Below are 24,591 nucleotides of genomic sequence, written 5' to 3' on the forward strand. Positions count from 1 at the left end.
ACCACAGCTTTCACTCTTTTCTGTTACCATTTGGCTGACCTCTTTGATCTGAAAAACTTTGTGTAAAGACAGTGGCAGCTTCCCAAGCAGCATACTGAAATGCTGATATTGGCCCTGAGCCCCATATCCAGTTAGTGTTCTTGCTGTCTGTTCTGTCATCTTAGCCTTGCCCTTTGACACTGAATTCTGCTTTTTATATAAGCAGGGAATCTAGAGTACTTCTACTTTGCTATTCTTTTGATTACTGCTTGAATGAAAAAATTACTCTGGTTTCTTCAATAATGAGCTGCTCTCTGTATCATTTGGTTCTAGACTCTTCCCTTTTTTCTCCCCATTTTCCTCCCTGCATTTTCATTCTTTTCTCTGGCTCCTCTCAGAGAAAAACGAGTTGGGTCCTCCTTAGCATTTCATATTGTGTGCAGCTTCTGGTGGTGGTCTGGAGCAGCAGTTGAAGTCTTGGTTTTGCAGTAGGGCAAGGCTACCACTTTTGGGTCAGAAACACTAAGAATATTTCAAGCTGTCCTGACTGTTATTGATGGTGAATGCCAGTATTTGTGGCACATTTTAGTAATGATAGGATAACTTCATAACTGTAACAGTTTCCAGAATGCTTCGGTATCATAGTGCCGGTGCAGCCTTGTACATAAGACTGGTGTTAGGTTACTGATTTGTCTCCATCTCTAGAGGAAAACACCTGTCTGTGTGGTCTCAGCATGAGAGGGCAGCATCCAGGATTCTCATTTTGCTGAAGGACTTAAGTAATACTTTCACTCAAAAGTTCACATTTTTACAGTTACATAAATGTGAATTTAAGAAAGAAATACCTTATGCCCAGTGTTACAGTTCTTTTTATTCAAAGAATTAGTATAGCAAAACCTGTTAAAGACTAATTTACTGAAGACTTTATTATTGAACCCAAAAGAGAACTGCCAAATATGCTGCTTACATTCTTAGATAAGCTTAATTAGGGAAATTTGGCTCTAGAGTTTTGAATGTAATAGCAGTTTGTGTTCAATTGGGTGGCATCATTATGTTCTTATGAAGCTCAAACTTCTAATAAGTGGGTTCCAAAGGAGTCTAAATTACGGTGATTCTGGAATGAAACTAAATAATGATTAAGTCACTGCCATCTAAAGTAGCTATAAATGAGACAGTTTCCCGTTCACATCTTCGGGATTTGGGACTCTGAGTTCCTTCTGATTCAGAAGTACCTGATGACCAAGTTATAGATATTGGGGTAATAAAGTGTTGTGCTGTTTTCTTTAAAGAGATTTATCAGCTGTGTTGGTGTAATGCTTATAAATGTGTTTGTGTCACTGTTATATGTGACTTGTGCAAGCTTAATCTTTAGGTGTTTGTTTAAGCGGTTGGGTGTGTGATGGATTCTTCCAAGTATTGCTCCGTAAATGTTTTGAAGGTGTTCTTAATGTTTAGTGCCCTTTTGTGTAATACCTATGCAATTTACTCAGTGGTAAAATGCAAAGATATCCTGCATTCATCAGTTGAAGGTGGTCTTACCTCTCTTCCTATTTTCCTGTTACACATTATTTGAATTGCTGAGTTCTGATATTAGCACCAGGAGGAAAACTGTTGTAGAGAAGCTTTCTTATCTTGCATCCATTAGATTTTGATTCAGCTTATTTTTTATGCACACTCATTTCAAAGCGACATCCAAATAACTTATCTGTTTTCTACTTTTCTGTTGAGGAACTTGTTTCAGGGGTGACACAATAAAAATGCATGAAAGATAAAGCAAGGACAAGAATTTTGAACTTGTACTTAAGACTAGGAAGACTGTTTCTGGATCAAGATTTCCATTTTCTCTTGCTGTTACCATTTTCTTAATTACAGTGGGTAGTAGTAGATAATATGAGTTTATGGAACAAGTTTTAGTTGTCAGACTATGTCTGATAACTTTAGTTGTCAAACTATTTTATAGAGTTCTAATGATGCGACAAAATTTATGTTGAGTTTTGAGATTTTTTGGGGTTTTGCTTTTGTCTTTGTTTTCTAATGAGTTACTGGGGGTTTGTTAATACAAGCAAGCGTATAGTATGGGTTAACATACATTTCACTATTTATCCATTTCACTGACAAAGAATATTAAAGATAACTGAGATTTTTTTTTTTGTATAAGAAACAAAATACAGTATTCAGCTTTCAACTCACAAATTGGTGAAGGGAAGAAGGCTTTAAAGATGCTACCAAAGAAAGAAAAGATTTTAAACAGATTTTACACCACCACTGTTTGAAGAGTCATCTTCAGCTTGATTACTGTAAGAATTGAGTTCAAATGATGTGTTGGAAGTTCATTACACTAAAAGATTCACTCCTTGATCGTTTCAGCTGAATTGCACTTTCCTAAGTGTTGAATCTTTGCTTCTTACCATGATTTGAGAGTTCTGAGGAGGGACTTAGATCACTTAGCTTGCCAGTGTTTTTCCCTGACTTGCATAGTGATGTTTAATATGTATTAGTTCAACAGCTCAAGTGATGACATGGTTTTCTGGACAGGATTATTGCACCAATACAAACTAAAAAAATTTGTCTGCCTTTGCATAGAAAGGAGTTTTGCATTCTTGTGAATTTATCACAAATTTCTAATGTTTTCTTAATAAAAAGAACATGTGCTTTAACAAGGTTTCAGAAATCAAATGTACTTTCTTTGATTTAGTGAAAGATTGGAACTGTGAAAGAGCTCTGCAGCCACAGTGCTTATGTTCTTGAATTGAGTTTGCAGAAGTGAATTCATTCCTGTCAGGATTTTATCTTAATTTGTGTAACGGATTGCTAACATTAGGCCCAAGAGTCCACTTAGATTTAATAGGAAAGAGGCTGTTTTTATAAGGCACAGAAAGCCTCTACAATGTTATGTCTTTATAGCCTTGTGAAGCTTTCTCATGCATTTTTATTATGACGTCTGGTTATTTACAGAGCATTTGATTTTCACATCCTATAGTGAAATTTTTGTAATATTCTACATAAAGTATTTTTCTATGGGTTTTCCTTGTGGTCTGTGTTTTAAGTTACTAGATGCTATAAGTTTGTTCATCAGCCTTGCCTTATAGTGTGACCAAGAAATCAGCACAAGTTCTTTGGTCATGGTTGAAATTGTTCATTCAAGTTTAACAGCTCATTGGGATAAATGCTAGAAAGAGTGATTTTTAAATTTTGTCCATTCTCAAGTTGTTATCCATATATAAATTCCATTTTATGCCTGAGGTACTATTTTTTTATTTCTGTTAGTGTTCATCTAGTAGGTTGCTGTTTTATGCCTTCTGCTGCAAGTACCCAGAAAATTAAGATTTATCTGTTATTGCTGTCCACTAAAAAAAAAAAAAAAAAAAAAGGCATTTGCTTCTGAGTCCTGGATTCTCATCTGGTGTGTTTATACTATTTACACAAAGGCAATAGGTTGAGAATACTAGCTGAGTATCTTAAAGTAATGAATGTGCAGAGATGTTCAGCTGTTGAACTCACCATGTTAAACACTTGGGTGTTTAATTTATCATTTTTATTTGAGAGGAAATATCCTCAAAGAGAAATGCAAGTTTTGTGGTGCTTTACACCCACAGTGTTTCAGAGAATGCTTTTGAAGAGAAACCAATACTTTCTTTTAACTGTCCTGTTCACATAATCAGGAAGAGATGCAAATGGTTGTAGGTGTGTGGTTGCTTTTCTGTGGTGGGGTTTTTTGTGGATTTTGTTTGTGTTTTTTAGGATGAAAAGAATGGGTAGTTGTTTGAGATGTTTTGAGGGGTGAGGGGAAGTGGATGAACTCACAGAATATGGTTCCATGAAGTGCAGTCCCGTTTGGAGTTGTCCCTCTGCTGCTGGGGTGAGGAGTTGCTGCTTGTCTCTGTCCTCACCTCTTTACCTCCCTGGTCTCAACCACTTGCTCCTAGCCCTTGTGTCAGTCTTTTCACCTTTCAGAGTATTATGATCTGGTTTAGCATGCAAATTTGACCAAAACCGAACAAACAAAAGTGTTTTATGACATTCTGCAGTCTTGTTGAATTAAAATGACTTAGTGATGGCTTTGACAGGCTTCAAAACTATGAGAGAAGGTGTTGGCTGTACAGCCCAAAAGTGGAGAGGGTAAGGGAACAGTCAGGAGGTATGAGACTGCAAGTCTTTAGCAGCAGCAAAACTAGCACAGCTTAACAGTCCAAACAATCATACTGACAGTATCTTTTTTGGTTGTTGTCATAAATTCATGAACTATGAATTCTGTTTGGAAGGATGCAAAAGTAGGGCACACTTGAAAGCCTAGTCAGCTTTGTTCTGTTCTAGCAGTCGGGGAGTTAGCTGCGCACAAACATAAATTATGTGAGTTCCCTCAAGAAATTACTGAAATGTTTGCAATGGGACTGACACAGTATTAAGAAACTACAGCACTGCAAATTCTGAATAGTTGTTTCAGTCTGCAAAATTCTGAGTTCTGACTTTTCTACTTGCCTTCTCAGGAGTGAGAAGAATCCCAGCAGGTTTCATGGGCACAGATTCAGTTAAGCATAATCCTCTGCAAACTTTGACTGTCACCAGTCGGTTCTTTGGGGGTTATATTTGCCATAGTTATCCATTCAGCTTATCCTGATTGAGGATGGTTTCTTTCTTCTGTAGTAGCAAGGGCTTTTGACATCTTCGTCTTACAGGACACCTCATCATAGTTGTAATATCGAAACAGATATCATAGGAAAAAATCAACATGCATGGCTGGTATGCCTTGCTTACAGTGTCTTCCTGAAAAATCAGCTACAGGTTATATTAATTAGAAAGAGAAAACCTTAGGGAATTATGTCCATGAAGAGAAAATACTTCAGAAGGAAAATTTTAAAATTTATACAGCAGTTTTTTAGGGATTTGCTCAGTGAAACAGTCACCATTATTATCTCAGATGAGCTTAGGAATGAAAAACTTGGGGCATCAGAGATCTAAGTAGCTAAAATAGTTTGTGGTTTAGGGTTTTCTATCCTATAAATAACAAGAGAAGAGCTCAAATGAAATGTGATTGTTCTGTGTTTGTGGTATGTAAGTGACTGTGAGTTCTGTGAAGTGCAGAGATCATCCATCAGTTGTATAATTTTGTGATTTATGTTCTGTTTTTCATAATGTCAGTCTCTAGAAGTCTCAACTTACTTTCATGGAAAGAAAAAAAAGAGTCAGAAGATCCTTGTCCTCTCCCCTCCCACATACCTATGAATAGTATAATGACAGGGCTAATCAGGTTAAATCATTAGGGAGAACTTAAAAAAAACTTAAAAATTACTGCTGAGACACATTCAGTTAATATTGCAAAATAGAGTTGAAAAGAGCCTGAGGAGGATGTCCACATGAAAGAAGCTAGCACATGAATCTTTGTTACATAATGGTGAGAGACTTTTTGTTTTTTTGAACTTGCAAAGCCTATAGCTCAATCATATAAAATTAGAAGACAGTCTTGATCCCTGTATACTCTCTGAAGACTGCTGAATTAGATAGCTAATGTTTTGGAGGTTTTGGATAAAAGCTTTAGAGAAATGGCTATGTTCCCATTTTCTTTAGGTTATGTTTCTAAATATGTTTATCAAATTCAGTGGGTACTGGAATATTAAAACATAAATAAGGAAGAAATTTGTCTTTTTTTAGAGTATTGTAAATACAGCTTGAGGATAACTTGCTATGGAGGACTAAACTAATACCATTTTGTATGAATTTAAATGTCAAATGAGATGGAAATTATGGAACTTCAATTGTATCTTCAGTTTAATTTGGGATTAGTTTAGTTTCGGTTCAGTCACCTCTTTGAAGTGAAAGTGTCATATACATACTAGTACCCATGAACGTTTACTCTTACTACTGAAGCAGTGGCAAGCATTGGCATAAAAATAACATGCTAAAAATACAGAGATTAAAATGAGACCAGGGTGCAAGAGCCTGAGCGAACAAGGATACAGTTTGAAAGGGGTAGGGGAATCTTACTAGAGAACTAAAATAGCAGCAATATTTTTAATTTCAGAAAGAGTATAATCCCTGTTTAAAGCAAGGACAGGCATATTTACTTTTAAGACAATGAAAGCTGAAGTCTAAACTGTGAATAGGTGATAAGAAATGACTGTCTTGTTATCATGCTTCTTGCTGCCCTGTGAGATCTGTTAACAATCCCTGGAATTCTAGGAATTTCTTTAGTCTTCATTTGTTATGCTTGAAGGTTTCTAAACATTTTAAGTAACTGCTAAATTAAAGTAATTCCTTTTTATTTTCACTGTTCTGTCATCTTTTCATTGCAGCCTGGAGACATCCATCTTATCTACTCATATCTATGTATAAAATAATTGTTTCTTGTCACAGGGGTTGTTGTTGCTAAAGAATTGATTAGATATGGATATTCAAAAGTATGCATAGTTGTAGCCTATTAATCTAAACCATAGTGGGATGCTAGGGTGGCATATCTGTGTGCTGTTTTGGGGTGATGTGATGTCAGACCATTTAATGAGCTGTAGTTTGGATGTTTCTGTGAGCTCCTTTTTGAAATAGTTTTGTTCTTTTTTTCTCGGGTTCTCATTAATTGCTGCAGAGACTGCCCTCTGCTGTGCTCCTCACCACAGTTTAGGGCTTGTCAGCACCTAAGTGTTCGACTATGTCAGGGCTTTATTGAGAAAACAGATGGCAAAATATGTACAGAACCTAAATACTATATTACTGAATTGTAAAATATGCTTAAATGACCTTGGCAAGAGTCTTTTAAGTTTTTCTGTCTAGCTGTGATTTTTAGCAATAACCTCCTTGAGACCTGTTCAAATTTGTTTCTGTTGTCATTCCCTCTCAACCCAGCTGAAACTTTATTTCCCTTGCTGTCTATCTTTCATTTGGTCTAAAAAGCAGAAATTAATGATGATGTGTAAGTGGTTGTGTATATTTTAAATGAAGAAGAAATTATGGCATGTAAAATATTTATTCTTAGTGTTTTCAACAGTTTTTAATCTCAGTCAACTTTGGAATCATTTTAGTTATTCGCGTAACTGAAAAAAAAAAGTATTGATAAATGCAGTAGAAAGTCAGATTTGTTACAACTAAAGAAAGCTTCCTGTTTGATCTGTGCTGTCACTTTTAACTGATTAAAGGAGCTCACTGCTGCAATACTAACCAAGGAAGGTTGTTGCTAATGGAGTGTGCAGTGTATGTTTTTCACAGAGAGATTAGCAAGAGTTTAAATAAGCTTTAATTGTTCATTCCTCTTCATATGACTGCTGCAAAAGTATCTTCCATCTATTGTACTGCAAAGGTGCAGTTGCTGTAGAGAGGTGCTGGGGATGTGGATGTTGATTGACATGATGTACTTCTATCAATGCATGTTTTTTCATGAAAACACTGTTCATATGTCTTTTGTAGGGAGTAGACCTGTGTCTTTTGAAGTTGATAATGTAGACTGTCCAGTTCTTGAGCTGTCACTTTTTTGATTGGTGCCACTGCCTTAACAGATAAACAAACCTAATAAAATTAAATGTCTAAATAGACCACAGTTGTTAAATGTAATACCAGTGTGATACAAAAATGCACTTATAATTTCCCAGGCTTGCATGTTGAGCAATTTGTTAATAAAATTTATGAAAGTGGAATCTAATCTTAGAATCTCAGTTTTCAGTTTCATCAATTTCTTTGTGCTTTAATTCTTTGTGCTTTAAAGTTGTAAGTTAACATTGTTATTTCGAAAGTGCTTTGTTATTTAGAAAGTGCTAACGATGATAATTACGTTCATTTTTGCTGTTGATCCACATATCTTGCACATGTAAGTGAGCATGGAATGTTAAAACCTCTTGGCATGTCTGAAAGCCCTTTGAAATTCACATTGTACAGAGTTACTGTGCTTGCCAGGTGTAATTGTGAACTCTGTTCTGAAATTACTAGAGCTAAGAGTCAGCTGGATATTAAAGGAAGAGTTTTCTTCCAATACCAAGTCTATGCTGGAACATCTAATTACAGGAAAGAATAGTCTAAATAATAATAGTAGACTGAAAAAACCAACCTGCACCAGAAGTCACATTCAAGAATGTGTTGCAGAGCTAGTGTAAAGATAATTATTTTTTCCATTAAATTTTCATTTTTTAAATTAAAGAAAAAAAGTATCAAGTTATCAGAGGTTTTGTAACTTTTACTTGTTTTTGAAAAGCATCAGGCTGCTCCAGTCTGTACCAGTTATTTCAGGTACTACTAAGCTTCATAGGAAATATTGAAGTATTTTCTATCATAAACTCCAGTCTTTAACTCTCATCAGATACTGATTAATTTTATGCTGTGTAACGTGATTTGTGTTGTGTTTTGATTTATGTAATTGGCTTCCAAGTCTCTTTGGAGATTCAGTTGAAGAAAAAAATTCACCACTGAAGAAAAAATGGTGCATGGGAGATGATGCAAGGAAAGCTTGGAATTATTTTTTGTTTCTACACTGAGCTTCCATTTGTGGAGGTGTTTTACTTTGTTATTTTGTAATTTTTACCACTTAGGTTTTGCTTCCTTAGAAATCTGAAATATTGAGTAAAAATACCAAAAGGCACACCATTATGTGAGCCATTAATATAATACATGGCAGAAATCTGTAGCATAATTTTTTGCTCATATTTTATTAGTAATTCAGATATCAGGAAACATCTTGTGTGTGATTTTAATCTAACTTCTAATTCACTTCAGCAGCCTAGAATTCATCTTCCAGTTGTTTTTAATTAAAGTTTTAATATGCCATGTCTCTCGTAGTATATGGCTTTAAGCTGATGATAAATCTTTTGCACTGTGCTGATGTTAAATATATATTTGTGTTTATATTATAATTACAGATGTAGGCTGGGCTTTTATACTCTAATCTGTGCCATAACTAATGACGTTCAGTTGGAGGTAAGCACTGAACTTCCTTGCAGTCATTCAGAATTTGTAGCTTTAATGAATTTTACAAAGGGAACTATCAGATCTAATCATACTTCTAGCACTGAAAGAATTTTAAACACCACCCAAATGTAACACAAAACCTCATCCTCCAGAAAATGTCATTTTTGCTCTTTGGAAGTTGCTGAAGCAAAACAAATTTAATTTTACTGTACAGAATTTAGTTGTTAAAGCAATTAGGATTGCTATGCACACCAGCCACAGTCCCCAGAAAGCAAGTGAAAATGTAAACCACTTTACAGCACTTCTGTTGCTGTCCCTGTCAGTATGTATTTTATACCAGCATCTACGTTGCACACCGAGGTGATCACAGTTATGTATGTTTGTTCTTTGACAGAGCTTTCAGGGTCTGTGCTTTGTTTTGTATATTCAGGGTGTTTAAAAAGATGATAGGAACCTGACATTCTTAGAATTCAGCATGAAGAATGATTGGTGGCTTGTAAAATACAGTATTTTTGAGAGCAGCAGGTATAGTTAGCTACACAGTAGTTGTGGGTTTTTTCTTTAATTTTGCTGGTTTGAACTTTCATCAGAAATATGGTTTGTTTGCTGTTTATAATTACTTCATAGTCAGAATCTGATGATGATATTACTTCATAGTCAGAATGTGATGCCTGATGGTGATCAGAGTGACTGAAGTGCTCTTTCTCAACGGCTGTACTAACATTATCAGTTTATAAAAACTCTCCTCTGTAGGCCAAAAGTAAAAGTAATCTGTGAAGAAGAGACTTTCACATGTGCTTTTCAGGACTGTGTTGGTAAGACCTGTGATATGAAGTTGGACAGACAGAGCCATAAATCTCCTTTGTTTGGAAAGCTCTACATGTCATGTGGAAACCCTGATTCCCCAATTAGATATCGGCAGTTCAAAGGAAGATGGTCAAAGCCACGATTTAACCCTATTAAACTTTGAGCAACCAAACTCTGTGTAATAGAGACTTGTACATATCTAGAAAACATAGAAACTGTTACTACCAAGTTCTAAAGTGGAAAAGAATTCTCTTAATTACAAATGTTGTTATATAGATTGTACATACGAAGTAGTAAAAATTGTATTATTGAATATGTCTGTAAATTGTCCTCCATAGTTCTAAGTATTAATTTAACGAAATAAACTTCTCTTGGCCTGAAAAGCTGTTTTATTGGATGATCTACAACTTGCAGAGAACAGACTTGGTATAACAACTTATTGTCACTATCATGGAATTTTTAAAATTGCAAAAGAAACTTTCAGAAAGAAAAACCAAGAGTTTCTGAAATTATTCATCGTAAGACTTTTGATGCCATGCTTATTGGTTAGAATAAAATTTTATGTTCTTGGTGCCTGCCTTAAGTTGAATCTTATTTTTAAGCTCAACTACACCACACCCTTAATTTGAGGACCAGGTTAACATTTTATCATTGTCATGTCTTATATTTTACAGTTTACATTCTTAGGACCATTGTAGAGAGGGACTTCAGAGATTATCTGAATTTTTTTCCTTATGTGCTTATTTCATTTGTCACAGTTGGGCAGTAGTATTTTTCCAGAACTCTTGGAGATGAGGCTTTGTGATGGCTGACACAGACTTGAGACAGTAGAAGGAAGAATGGGCTTGGGCTTGGAAGGGGTCACCCATTTTCAGAAGTTCTTTGATTAAAGGAAGTTGTTCAGCATTCCAGACTTCCAGCATGCCTATGCTTTTATGGATTACCAGCTGGTTATATTTGGGGGACCTGGTTTTTATGTAGTTGGTTTGATGTTTCAGTAACATCAAATTTTAGGCTGCCCGATCCATGATATTTTGTATCATCTGTTGTATTATTGGAGTGGGTTTTTTGCTGTACTGTTTATTGCTTGTTTCGGAGGTATTTGGCTTTCTGGGAAATCTAAAATGCTTTGTATTTATACTCCGAAACTCTTTTAAATTTTTATTGTGGTTTTCTGACTATTGCTGTAAAAGTGTGACTGCAGGAGAGTTCTCATTTTCTGTAACTTTTGTTTCTTTCTTACCTGATTGACTCAGATCTTAAATACTGAAAGTAAGCAGCTATTATTACAGGCCACTTAAATGTCTTGGTTACCCTGTTCCAAGAATTTATATACTCTTTGTGTCTTGCATGCAGCTTATACTGAAGTGTAAGCAATGTTACTAAAGTTGCCTGTTAATATTTACTTCAGACTATATTTTTGTTTCTCTGGTCTTCAGTGCTTATTACTAAACTAAAGGGGTTTTAAATCTTCTCGTTCTATATACAAATATTTGAGGTTTAAGTGTGCCCTTTTTTAGCTGGTACTTTTAAATTTGATGGAGGAGATGTAGCTAATCTCACTGTAAATATTTTTGATCAGTTATTAAATATTTACCATCCACTTAATTTTCTGATGATTCTTTCTGATTAAGATTCTTTAGTGAGTGTGACGTCATTTAGCTTACACGTGCTGGAGTGTAAAGTTGCATTTTACTTGCTGCATATCCTCAGATATTGGTTTTGACTTTTTTAGTGCTGATTAAATGGATATTATTCATTCCCTCGAACTGTTTCAACACCTGTTGGTTGTACCATATAGAGTGAGGAATGTGAGTTTTCTTTCAGCTTGTCAGAGTTGAAAAGAGATGAGTGTAACTTTGAAAAGTCTTCAGACAAGCTATGACCAGTACAATGCGGATGAAAAAGAATTTGAATTAATCTTCCATCCACAGTTAAATTAGAGTTCTTTGCAATTTTATTGTACCTAATGAGACTTCCCTTTTTGGGATTGGTATTTCTGTACAGTGAAGTTGCCCTTTCAGAAGGGGAAATGTGGCTTTCCGAGGATCATTTTGCTTAATTGTTATCTGCCTTTCTCTGAATTTGAGACTGTTTTTTTTTTAACATGGTGCTTTATATTAACCCTGTCTGAATGCTAACTTTGTGATATTATTCTTTGAAAAGCTGTTCTTTTTAAGTTGGACATTATCTGAAAGTTTATAGGCACTAAATCATTGTGAAGTACATGCAGTGCTGGCCCCAGTACCATGCAGGTTTTGGTCGACTTCTTTGTTGCATGTTTTTTTCCTGAATGTGGGAATGTTGAACACATCAATGCAGTACAGTTAAGTGTCTTTTAAGGGCCAAAAAGGGATTTTTACTACCATACAATGTTTTAATTTAATTTTCTTCTTCAAAGATTTTAGTAATAACTATTTTAGTATTGCCTAGACAGGAAACAATTACAGGAAATTGTTTCAATGTTGCTGTATGTAGCTGTGTGCTACTCCTTATGAAAATGAGAAGCTGTACTTACTTAGAATTGCAAGCTGGCAGAAATTTGCGTAGGAGTTTCTATTGCTGCTCCTCCAAAACATTACTACAGATATTTAATTTTTAACTTAATTACAGCATAAGTATCTTTCTCTTACTCCTCCAAACACAAACATTCAGTTTAAGAAAGTTGGTGGTTGTTTTGGGGGGTTTTGTGTCTCAGTACTTCCAGTGTATCTAGTGTATAATAAAACTTGGAGATATTTTCTAGTATTTCCTTTCAGTAACTTAAAAAAAAAAGATTAAAAGTAACTTGGAAAATTAAGTGTATTGCTAGGATGGTACACAACTATCTATTAATTTTATGACGTTACATTATCCTCAATCTAATTGAATCACTGGCTTTGTAATACAGAAAGGCGATGTGGTACAAAACTCACTGTTATATGTAGTATATTCAGGAGCTGAGTGGTTAATATTTATCAAGACAATTAAGTTCTTTAGCCTGAACCATCAGAAATAAGAAACCAGGTTAAGATGGATGGGGTATAGTAGAACGTCACTACTTGACTGTAGAAACTAATTGTTATTCTCTGTCAAATCCATACATCCGTACACCCACACAAGGATTTTTACTCTTGTTTTTAATTCTTCCTGCTTTAATGCATACCTATAGGAAGTATTAAGAGTAGCTCCTAACCAGAACTGCCCAACCCTTTTCCTAGGACTTTATTTGGAAATGTGTAAGTGCAGTTCCAGACCACTTATATAGTATCTTTTGGAAGAACTCTATGCCAGACCTGTCTTCTCTGAACCTGGGAAGCAATGTTTACATAAAAATGCCTCAATTCATGAACAGTAAAGGCAAATATCTTTACTTGCGTATAACATCCTAAACTACTTATGAGTATGTTGTTTATAACAAGTTTTTCACATTTAGTGTTTCTAGGATTGTAAGCATGGTTTGTGTTAGAATTTTTTAGAATGAAAGAATAAATTCAGACTGGGTGGAAATGCTCAGAAAACTGCTGGTTTGCAATTGTGTTAAGTGCAGAATCGCCACTGCTTCCACTGGGGAATGTAAGAGGCTTTAATATTAGTTTAAACAGCTTCCTTTTCTAACACTGGCACATGAAGTTTACTAAAATGTGTGGAAAAGATTTATAAGGATTCTGTAGTTCTTAGTAGGGGAAGAAGTGCTATGTAAATGTGGACGAAAAGTTCCATTGTCCCGATGCCTGGGGACCTTAGGTGTTTTCTTATTAATGCAGTTACTCATTAACTTCTTTTGAATATCTTTCATTAGATTTTCCTCCCGGATGTTTCTCAAGCGTCTTGTGATGGGTGGGAAGCATTTTTGAATTTATGATGGATTTCACACAGCATCATAACGAAAACTGGCCGAATAGCAACATTTGTGTTTGAAGAGCGTGTTATTACAAATAATCATGACAACTTCTCATATGAATGGACATATCACAGAAGATTCTGACAGTGAGACAAAAAATGTGGATCTTGCATCTCCTGAGGAACCTCAGAAGCACAGAGAAATGGCTGTTGATTGCCCTGGGGATTTGGGCTCCAGGATGATGCCCATGCGGCGGAGTGCTCAACTTGAGCGAATCCGTCAGCAACAGGAAGACATAAGGCGCAGACGGGAAGAAGAGGGAAAGAAGCAAGAACTGGACCTTACTGCTTCCATGAGGCTAAAGAAACTAGCACAAATTCCTCCTAAAACTGGTATAGATAATCCCATATTTGACACAGAAGAAGGAATTGTTTTGGAGAGTCCTCATTACACGGTGAAGACACTAGGTAGGTAAAATGCAGGAGTGGGCTAATGGAATAAATATTTAGTTGATATTAATGTTCTTTTAGGCCACTGAAAACCTAAGTCAGCTGATTTTTCCTATACGGATTTAAAGTCTGGTCCTTTGGATTTTTGGTGGCTTGGGTTTTTTTATTTAGTCAAACATCAGGCTATGTGCCTCAGCAAAGGGGCTTTTCAAAACTGATGAATTCAGGAAACAATGAATTTTTGAAGAAGTAGATGCTGAAACTTTCCATTTCGTATCTGTCATTGTTTTAACTGTGCTTGTGTAGAAAAAGTTTCTAACCTTTCTTCCTCAAACGTAAGTATCTATTACCATAAAATACTTTGTGTCACTGGAGTGAAAAAGAGGCATTTGGAGTTTGTAGGAGTCCAGTTCAGATTTCCAAATCTATACCTGTTTGGAGATCCAGACTGCTTTAAAAAGGCAGCCCTTTCTTTGGGCTACACTAAACATTCTTGCAATTTTTTTTCCTATTGACCAGTAGTTGAGAACACAGAGTGAAAAATAGCTATGAAATTGCCAATTTATTCTTTTTTTACTTCATCTATTTGTGTGCCCAAGCAACACTTCTGCTAAAGACATGTCTCGGCTCCATAGCCTCTGGTAATCCTTATTGTACAAATCCCTCTTTAGGAAAATTTAGATTAAAAGGGTCATCAGGAAGTCATCCTGTTCAACCTCCTGTGGAAAGTAGGGTCAGTTACAAACAAGGCAGGTGTGCCTTGTTTTAGTGCACAGCTTGTCAGCTTCCCTCTGAGACATCTCTTTGTAAGAAGGAAATTCCCTCATTAACTTTGTGAAGTGTTAGGTATTCGAGTGTGAAATTCGCTTCTTAGAGGGAGCACGAAGCAGAGGATGCAAAGATGGACATCAAACAGTAGAAGTGACTTCAGTTGGGACTTGCTTAGCCACAGACACACAGGTCAATATTCTCACCTAAAAGACGTATCTTCAGAAGAAGCTCTATGGATTAACACACGCACACACACAAAATAAAATCAATATTGTAAAAAATACTGAACAAGGGTAGTTTAGCACCTCCATAATTCACTAGCACCTGTCCAGGCTTATTTGGGGTTTTCTAATCAAGCTCAAAAGCTCTGAAGACTTACTGCTGGAGGAATTGGAAATTGGAACTGCAAAAGGACAGAAAGAGTAATTCGGAATTAGAAAGCTGGGGCTGGCTTTCATGGCTGAGATGCTGAGAACTTGGAGGGAGGCCTAGTGGGCAAAACAGATAGCCATGGAAGCTAGGAGGGATGAGAAAGGAGTAATATGTATGGGTCTGATATGCTTGAGAACCAGTAAGGAGTTGGAATAGACTGAAGCTGTTTGAACAGAAGAGATAACGGTGAAGAAATGACTGTGATGATGAAAGGTGGGGTTTAAAATCTTTCAATGAGGTGTTAAAAAGGGTACAGGCTGCAGGAGAAGCTGAGGGATTGTCAGAGAAAGTATTTGTGAAAAGCTGGAAGGAGGAAACTAGTTTTGGCTCAGCAAGTGTAGAAGGGGAGAGCTTGGTGTGAATCAAAGTAGGATTCTGTGAATTTGATGTAAGAAAAGAGGAACACCAAACACTGGAGACAGGAAGAATACAGAGGTGTGTATGTGGAAAGAGGTAAATTAGGAAATAGCAATATAGGATATAGGATGCATCTTGAAGGAAAATGACTAGGTGATTTTTGTCCACAAGAAAAAACTCTACTTTTGTAATTAAAATTTGGTTTTTGTCATCGTTTGGATCGGATAGACTTAAGATTGAATAAGAGAGGATTTATAGTTTAGCGCTCTGTGAGCCAGCAGTGTGCCCTTGTGGCCAAGAAGGCCAGTAGTACCCTGGAGTGCATCAGGAAGAGCATGGCCAGCAGGTCAAGGGAGGTGATCCAGTTCTTCTACTCAGCCCTGATGAGGCCTCACCTGGAGCACTGTGTCCAGTTCTGGGCTCCTCAGTACAAGAGAGACATGGAGCTCCTGGAGTGGATCCAGTGGAGGGCAACAAAGATGATTAAGGAACTGGAACACCTCTCATGGAAAAAGGCTGAGGGACCTGAACCTGTTCAGCCTTTAGAAGAGATGACTGAGAGGGGACCTCATCAATGTCTATGAGTATCTAAAGGGAGGGTGACAAGAGGATGGATCCAATCTCTTCTCAGTGATGCCATGCAATAGGATAAGAGGCAATGGGCAGAAACTGATGCACAGGAAGTTCCACCTGAACATGAGGAAGAACTTCTTTCCTGTGTGAGTGACTGAGCACTGGAACAGGTTGCCCAGAGAGGTTGTGGAGTCTCCCTCACTGGAGATATTCAAGAACTGTCTAGATGCAGTCCTGTGCCATGTGCTCTAGGGTGACCCTGCTTGAGCAGGGAGGTTGGACCAAATGACCCACTCTGTGATTAAGAGTGGTGCTTTTGATTGTACTCAACTGTGATGTTGAGTTGTTGCAAACATAGGAGAAAATAGTTGTAAGTGAAACACTGCGGTCTTCTAACATCTATAGTCCCTAAAGAATGAAAACTAGGTTAAATTTTAAATTTAGCAAAGTGCTTGTGCAGTAGCTTGAACTCTTCCAAAATTTTCCTCTACTATTAAGCATATGTCCAGTTTCTGGAGTAATCTTTCTAACATCTGACACTAATGCTGAATTTCAAAGGAAGAATACTTTTTTTTCCCGGAAAGGTGTCTGTTTCTGATTAGTATCAAGGCTAGGGATATTGTCTTCTCCATATGTATTTATATACACATACACTCACAGAATAATACAGATTCGTAGAGGGGATTTGAGTCCATTATTGTTAATACTTTTGCTTTTTTTATTCAAAACCTGAATTAGGCCAGATTTTTTTAAATTTACGTATACAGCTTTTTGGTCTCCAAGGAACTTACTAGCTTATAACTTTATTAAAAAAACAACTGCTAGCATGTGAACTTTTTGTAGTTGTCTCTTTGGTTTTACTGAATTTCTGATCTACACTGCTCCTGCTCTTTCCCTCTTTCCAGTTTTGCTGTCCAGGTGAGAGTGCTTAGTCACTTTCACAAATCTCTGAGCTTGATTAGAAAACCCCAAATAAGCCTGGACAGGTGCTAGTGAATTATGGAGGTGCTAAACTACCCTTGTTCAGTATTTTTTACAATACTGATTTTATTTTGTGTGTGTGCACGTGTGTTAATCCATAGAGCTTCTTCTGAAGATACGTCTTTTAGGTGAGAATATTGACCTGTGTGTCTGTATTTTTAATTTTAAAAACATTTTTTAAGTACCAATGTCTAATTTGGCAGATCTTTGCCAAGTCTTTAATGTTTTCTTCATAAAAAAAAAGGCAGACTAGATTAAACAAATCAGATTTTATTTACAAAAATAAAGGAGGACACTTAATCAAAAGAATTTTAAAGGGCATGTTTATTATCAAAACAGTATATGATTTAGACAGCTGTCTCAATAGAAATAACATTCCTTGCACCTAGAACATGTGCATATAAGTATTTAACAGACTTTTTCACAGCAGTACGCTTCTATAAAATGTAGACTCTTTTTGTTTGCTACTGTTCATACAGGTAACTTAGTTAAATGAGTAACTGACATTTCACGGAAGTAAGTCCTTTCTGACTTCAGTGAATGTTTTTTTAGGGGAAAAGCCGGCTATTTTTTTGTTTTTTATACCTTGGCCAAAACTTACTTATAAATATGTTATAAGTAGACTTTCAGAAATATTGTTTTATCCAAACCTCCTTTTTCTTAGCCCCATGATTCAAGTTATATTTGGAGAATTAAAGTGATGGCACCAGCACATAGAGTACTCTAGAGATCTATAAAAAGGCTTGGGAATGAAGATATTGGTGCTGACATATAATAAAACCCATCTTCTTAAGCTTGCTGTTCTTAACTTTTTGTTTTAGGTGATAAACAACATTTATTTTCTTTTCCTTATTTTCTAATCTAACATGTTAAGCTGTGACCGCGGGTCCTCCCCTGCAGTTGCATACTTCTGCCCTGGCAGTCTTTTGATTAATGCATATATTGCACAGTGCTCAGTCACATTCCAGCCATTTCATAGTCTAATGGAAAAAAGGCTGCAACACTTCTTGTAAAAGAAGACTTGACAAAAATCAGTATTTGATTGCTGATTGATCTACGATTAAAAAATGGACTTATTCTGCAAAAGACCCCTGACTTTTCTGTGAGTAAATGCAGACGTTAGTCTTTTACTGAACTTTTTTTTTCCTCAAGACAACCTTTCAACGGGATATAGCTAGAGATGGAGTCTTTCATTACCTGGCTTTTTTTAAAATTTATTGTTATTTTAAAAAGACCAAAACCAACAAAGAAAACCAAACTCTGCACCAAAATCTGATCTGTAATCTAGAATTTAGAAACAGGAACCTAGAGAGAATTAGGCATGCATAAAGCCAGATTTGTATGTGGTTTTATGTGTATGGTTTTTTTATTAAACAAGTGACTAGGAAATTGCTATCTTTTGAGGAATATTTCATTTCATTCCTTTCAAGCATTATTTCTCTTTTATAATTGTGCTGAGGGGTATATTTGTTTGCTTTTTTGTGGTGGTGGGAAATCACTTGGTATAAGGCTTTGGCATCCAGCAGGTGAAGCCTCACTATAGAAAGGAGTTATATGGGGAAGAGAGTACTGTGGTAGTTTGTAAGGAAGGGCAGCACAGAAGGAACTGGCAAAGTACCAAAAAGAGAATATATAAAGGTATCTAGGAACAGGATGTTTTTGTTATAGATACAGTGTAATATGTCTTTCTATATGAATTTATATCTTATGTATGTATTAGAAAGAATTATGTGTGTATATGTGTATGTATTTGAATTTTCCGATATGTAAGGAAGGAGAGACAATTCAGAAATAATGGAGTAAAATAACAACTGCAGGATGAGTTAGAAAAAGTCAGTTTCTTCTCTAGCACCTCAGTGCTTTTTGAATCCAGCAAAAGTAACAAATAACAGAACTTTGAGTTGATGTGTTTATTAATTGAATAGGTATCAATGGGAGCTATACAGTAACATCTGTTTTACACACCTTTTTTTCTTAATGCTTGAAAATAGTGCCCTTCCTCAGACTTGAGAGAATGAGTTGCAGAGATGCTTTAGTTCTCTGCATACTTCACTAGATGAGAATTTTGCCAGCTGACATCATCCTGTTTAGCAAATATTCTCACTTGCAGAGTGTTCTTTATCCTTCTCTCCAAATGATATTTCTCCCCATGTGGTAAGCAGTATATTGTGTACACAATTTCCTGGTGAGACATTGGCTACCTTAATTAGTGTTGTGAGTTGTACTGAATTTCACCAGTGGAATATCCTGCACAGCTGGTATCCAAGCTTTCTGTGCAACTACTGCCCTTTGTTCCCTTGGTGGTTACAGGAAGAAGCCCTTGACCTTTGGTGGGTAGGATGTTTTCAGCGTGCGTGAAATGGTTTTAGAGGGGGTTTTATTGCTTTTTTTTGTTGTCCTGTAGACAGTAAAGAGTAGCAGCAGCTCTGGCTTGTTTGTTTCCTTTTATAATACAGAAGACTAACTTGCAAACTTAGAATCGGCAACAGATATGTAGGTATGGTTTGTCCGAAATAATAACCATTAAATTTGTTTGAAATACATATTTTATTAGGTCATATGGTTTTCATGTGCCCGTTTATCAACCATTTTTCATCTTGTTCTTGACAGTTTTGAATCTAGGCTTGTGTTCAGTGGACTGATGAATTCGAGGTTAAAAACATGTAGGGGAAACTTCTTAGCAGAAGTATTCATGTGAGTTAACAGAATCTACTATGATTTTTTCATGTAAAAAGCATCTTAGCTGATGTCTTGATAGCATTCCTAATTTTTTTAGCTCATAATGAATAAATGAAGGTTGCTAAAACTTAAATCATTCTCAAAGCTGATATTTTCATATCAGTAAGGGAGATGAAAATTCTCAGTTGATACTGAGGTCAAAATTTGGGATTTTCTTTGTTGTTCATTTTTTAAAGCCACCAATATTCAAAAGTTCAAACTTACTTGCATTTATTAAAATATAAGATAGCTGACCAGCCTCTTGTGGCTGAACAGGTTTTTTTCAGATAATGTATGTTATTTCAGGCTCAAAACATCCACTGTTTTTTTGGTCTGCTTGAGGATTTTTCGCCTGGGTTTGATTCACATTCCTTGTGTCAGGTAGTTTCTCAAGTACCTAATACTGAGAAGTGACATACTTTGCAGAAATTTGGATTGGTTTAAAAAAATATAAAAGTCTTTGAAAAGCACCTGTAAAGCATCAGATCAATTCTTGAAACTCAAGAATGTAGTACATGTGTAGTATTTACAAACATATAGAAGCTGGTTATTAAAATGTTAAAATATTTTATTGCCCCAGCAGAACCCATACTCGTGCAGGTAAAAAATATGGACTTTCCTCTTGTGTAGATAACTTTCAAAACTCATAGATGTTCATACATGATATTTTTCCATTGTTTTTATTTTAATGTACTAAGACTGAGCATAATTTTATGTTTATAAATTGAATGTAGTTAACTTATCAAACACACATTTTATAAGTAGGCAGTATTTGGCTGAGATACATACATATCTACCACATGTGGCAGATGCAAATGGAAGGGTGGATCAGTGAATATTCAGTGCATCAAGATTAGCTTAGCAAAGTGGTTATTTTCATATTGCAGTGTAGTCCCTCTTTCACATTTAGCTATACGTGAGCTGCAGTTATGGGATCTTTCACGTATTAGCAATTTCTTTTGTGGAAGAACTGCTCCTGCAATAGGAACTTAAATTTGAGCAGCGTATCAGCTTTTTTCTCTCTTCCCTTACTGACTTGAGGGTTTTTTGTTTGTTTTTTTTCCTACTTTTGTAATTCAGTTACATTCTGCTACCAAACATTAGAGTGAATATGGATAACTAATAAACTTGCATACATCACTACTGATTTAAAAACTGAACAGCAGTATAAATCTTAATATAAACATTCCTTAATTATTTATCTTGATAACTCATATGCTATTTGTATTTTGTTATTTCTTACCTAGAAGTGGAAGAACTGCTAACTTCTCTTAAGCATATCCAGCACGTTTTGGTAGACCCTCAGAGCCAAGAGGACATCTCGCTCATTTTACAGCTTGTCCAAAATAGCGATTTTCAGAATGCATTTAAGATACACAATGCTGTTACTGTGCACATGAACAAAGCCAGTCCTCCATATCCTCTCATCTCCAATGCACATGAACTAGCACAAGAGGTATGTACAGTATGCATCCCTGTGATATATGTGAAACCTATAATCATAGCTACTGCTGAAATATGTACTCGTCAAGCTTGTCCGAGTTACTGAATGTTGAATATGAAAGGAATTATAATAGTCACTGATTGCTGTTTCTGGTTTTTCCAGATTTCCAAACAGTAACCAGAAAAATATTTTGGGGGTAGGGACTCCATTTTTAGCATGGATAGATATGTAACAGAGAAGGTACTATGTTTAAACATAGGAAAAAGAAGCGATTGTGAAAATTTAACTCTCTTACCATCGATATTCTTTGTTTCAAGCGTTCAGGGATTGAGTTACAGTTCTCTCTTACTGTGGCTTTCCTCTGACTTGAACCATGGTTGTTAGATGGGGAAGCATCTCTGAAAAAACAACCACACTGGAAACAAGCATTCTGCTTTAAAGTGAGCAACATACTTAATTTCAGTGTTTTAATTACTGCTGTGATGGTCAGATTACACTTAATTTTTTTGTCTGACAGATGACAGCTCTTTTATAAGATTTGATGTTTTTTAGAAATTTTTAAAATATTGTGAGGGATTGCTCAGTAACTTTTGTCACAATTTTCCTGGTTCATGTATATATTGCGGTGAAGCGTGGCTACATCTGAGATGAATATCTGTTTGTTAACTTTGAACTAGGTAGCTTAAATACCAGTATCAGTGCAATTCTAGCACTGTAGTTCAGCAAAACGAGATCTCAAGGCTGGATAAAGGCTCCAGCATTTAGCACTCGGTGAGTCAAACTGACTCAGGTACACTGGTTGGGGTATTTCAGTATGGCAACAGGTTGTGGGTATTGGTGGGTGGGTTTGGTTTTGTTTGTTTGTTTTAGTGTCTGGTTTTCTTTCTGCATGAGGCATTTTTTTTCAACAGATTTTTCCACTTTCCTTCCTTTTTCTAGACTTTAGCCTTGTAAGTCAACAGTATTGTAGCAAGTTTGAAGTTCTTTTGCAGAAGAAATCACTGATTCTTGAGGGACATCATTTAAATGCTATCTAAAGCTGTACTTGCTGATTAAACTGCAGCTTAGGATTTTCCTGTTTAGGTTTGTCAGTAAGACTGTGCCAAAACCAGGTGGGAGTATTTTACATATGAGCTTCCCTCCATCTTATTCATCAGCCTGTAGGCTGCTTCAGAATCCTCATTAGACTTCTTCAGTGTCTGTAAGTCTGAAGGAACCTTTTCAGTTAACTTCTGTTTGTAAGCTACTTCCCCAGACATCCACTATACTTAGGCCTAGTTTGGGATTTCATTCAATACAAGCCAGAATTTTTGAACCTCCTTTTGTAATTACAGATTTAACTCTTAAGGGTTAACTCTTAAGAAAGCTGTTTTTTCCCCTTTGTGAATATGATGTCCTTTTATTTGCTACTTAATAGAAGTTTCCAAGAAGAAAATATGCCTAGGAAGACTCTAGGTCTGTTTTCAAAATTTCACATTCCTCCCCATTTTTCACTACCCCTTACTTTCCCAACATATTCTTCTCTTTTTTTCAGGTGATTTGGTAAATCCTAAAATCAGAAGGTGGTGCAAAGCCAGTTTTGTGTCTCTTACCAGTCCATGAAGAAGGTTAAGCAAAAAGAAAATATTTCATTAATCCAAAGTTTTTAAACCAACACAATTTGATCATCACCTGCAAGACTATTACATAAAAGGCAAACATATCACTGCACTCATTTTGATTCTTCATCTCCCATCCCTGTCTTGTCCAGCCTTGAAATTCCTGAAAAGTCAATATTTTGCATATGTCTGTGCCCATTTTCAGTTGTAATCTAGTTTCCTAGTGATTCAGCTTCTCATGTACTTAAGTGACTTGTATTTTGCAATATGTTAAATAACATCCTAAAATGATAGAGCCAGAAACTCAGGACAAATATTTCTGTGTCTGACAGAAGTGTCTCAAGAAGGAGGAACACCTTGAGGCCTTCATTCACATCATTCTATATTTCCTTGTCTTGTCTGAATAGAAGATCTTATGTTTGCTTTTCAGATCTTTTATTCATTTTGGAAAGACTTCTGTATTTGTTATGGTAGCAGTATGGGAGGAAGTTATTTCTGCTTTAGAAAAAGTTGGTGGTGTTTTTGTTTTGTTTTGTTTTGTTGGGGTTTGTTGTTGGTGTGGGGGTTTTTTAACCCTGACAGCGTGTCTATCTTGCATGCCCAAGTTTTTTCTTGTACTCTGATTTTTTGTTGTCTTTTGCTTTTTCCATCCCTGAGCATGGGTATGGGAAGCTCCCCCAGAAAGCAATTCATTTACTTACTTTGGGGTGTTTTTGAAGAGACATTTGCAGAAGCCTGGATTTAAGATACTGATAACATCTTTATGATAAAGCCACAAGACATTACAAGGAAGAAGAATAGCAGATACATGCATGACATTAATTTTAAATGGCAGGTAGTGCTAGTGTGCATATTTTAGTGCACAGGTCATCAGTGACAGTGTATAACTCTGAAACTGTTTTGGGGTGTGTGCCCTAATTTAAAGCCGCAGACATATTTTGTTTGAGGCTATGTGCTGTGGAAGAGAAGAGCTCTAACAGGCAAAGGCAGTTTGCAGCACAATTTCAGAAGGCCACATGAAGCATCCTTGCTTTTAGAACAGAAGTAATATTAGTTACGTAAGTGTACTTTTTAAAAAAATTTTCTAGTCCTCTTTTGAAAATACTTAAAATTAGTAGTACACCTGTACAGTTAACTTTTCCCACCAATTCTGATAACCAGACAGAAATAGGTCAAGACTTTTCCTTTTTTTTTTAAAGAAACTTTAATTGAATTAAAAAGGTGGAATGAAGCACTTGAGCTTAAGGAATTTATTTGAGAAAGCTTATCTTCATGTAATGGGGTGTAGTCGAAATCTTAAATAAAAATAGCCAGTAAACATCAAGTGTAATTAAACTGATTTTAAATCCATTTAAACTTGACCAAGATGGGGGCAAGGATTATGGGAACATGGTCTGAATCTTGACCTTGTGAGAATGTTTGATGCAGCATTCCAGACAGTTTATAATTTTTGGCCTGTAACAGGACATACCAAATACCTTAAAGATGTTCTTGCTATTAAGTGTACGTAATAGGTTCAATTTATATAGGCTATGTTTCTAAATGTTTTGGATTTGTTACTGTTGCTTCTGCAAATTCAAGCAAATAAACCAGATCAGTACTTTTGAGGGGATGCACTGGAAGCTTGTAACTTCTGGTGTAAGTGCACTAATATGTGTGTGTATGTACATTCCATCCAACAGTCCTGCTCACCTGAGAGTAAACAAAAACAGGATTTTGCAGGTGCAGTTAAATTCTGAATGTTTAATATCACTCCAGCACATGCCTCCACCATACATG

At 36.0% G+C, this 24,591-nt stretch overlaps 1 protein-coding gene across 1 annotated transcript in view; it reads left to right on the top strand.

The window, feature by feature from the left end:
• The window catches only part of PALS1 (protein associated with LIN7 1, MAGUK p55 family member), a 58,422-nt gene that overhangs the window by 15,498 nt on the left and 18,333 nt on the right, over positions 1-24,591 (top strand). The window contains exons 2-3 of the mRNA XM_051791409.1: positions 13,448-13,952; positions 21,014-21,226. Coding sequence (XP_051647369.1) covers positions 13,590-13,952; positions 21,014-21,226 — 576 coding nt within the window. The 5' untranslated portion in view covers positions 13,448-13,589. The remainder of the gene's footprint in view (positions 1-13,447; positions 13,953-21,013; positions 21,227-24,591) is intronic.

The sequence above is a fragment of the Manacus candei genome, unplaced genomic scaffold, assembly GCF_025592945.1.
Source record: "Manacus candei isolate 608988 ecotype Guabito, Panama unplaced genomic scaffold, ASM2559294v1 h1tg000033l, whole genome shotgun sequence".
Taxonomy (NCBI): Eukaryota; Metazoa; Chordata; class Aves; order Passeriformes; family Pipridae; genus Manacus; species Manacus candei.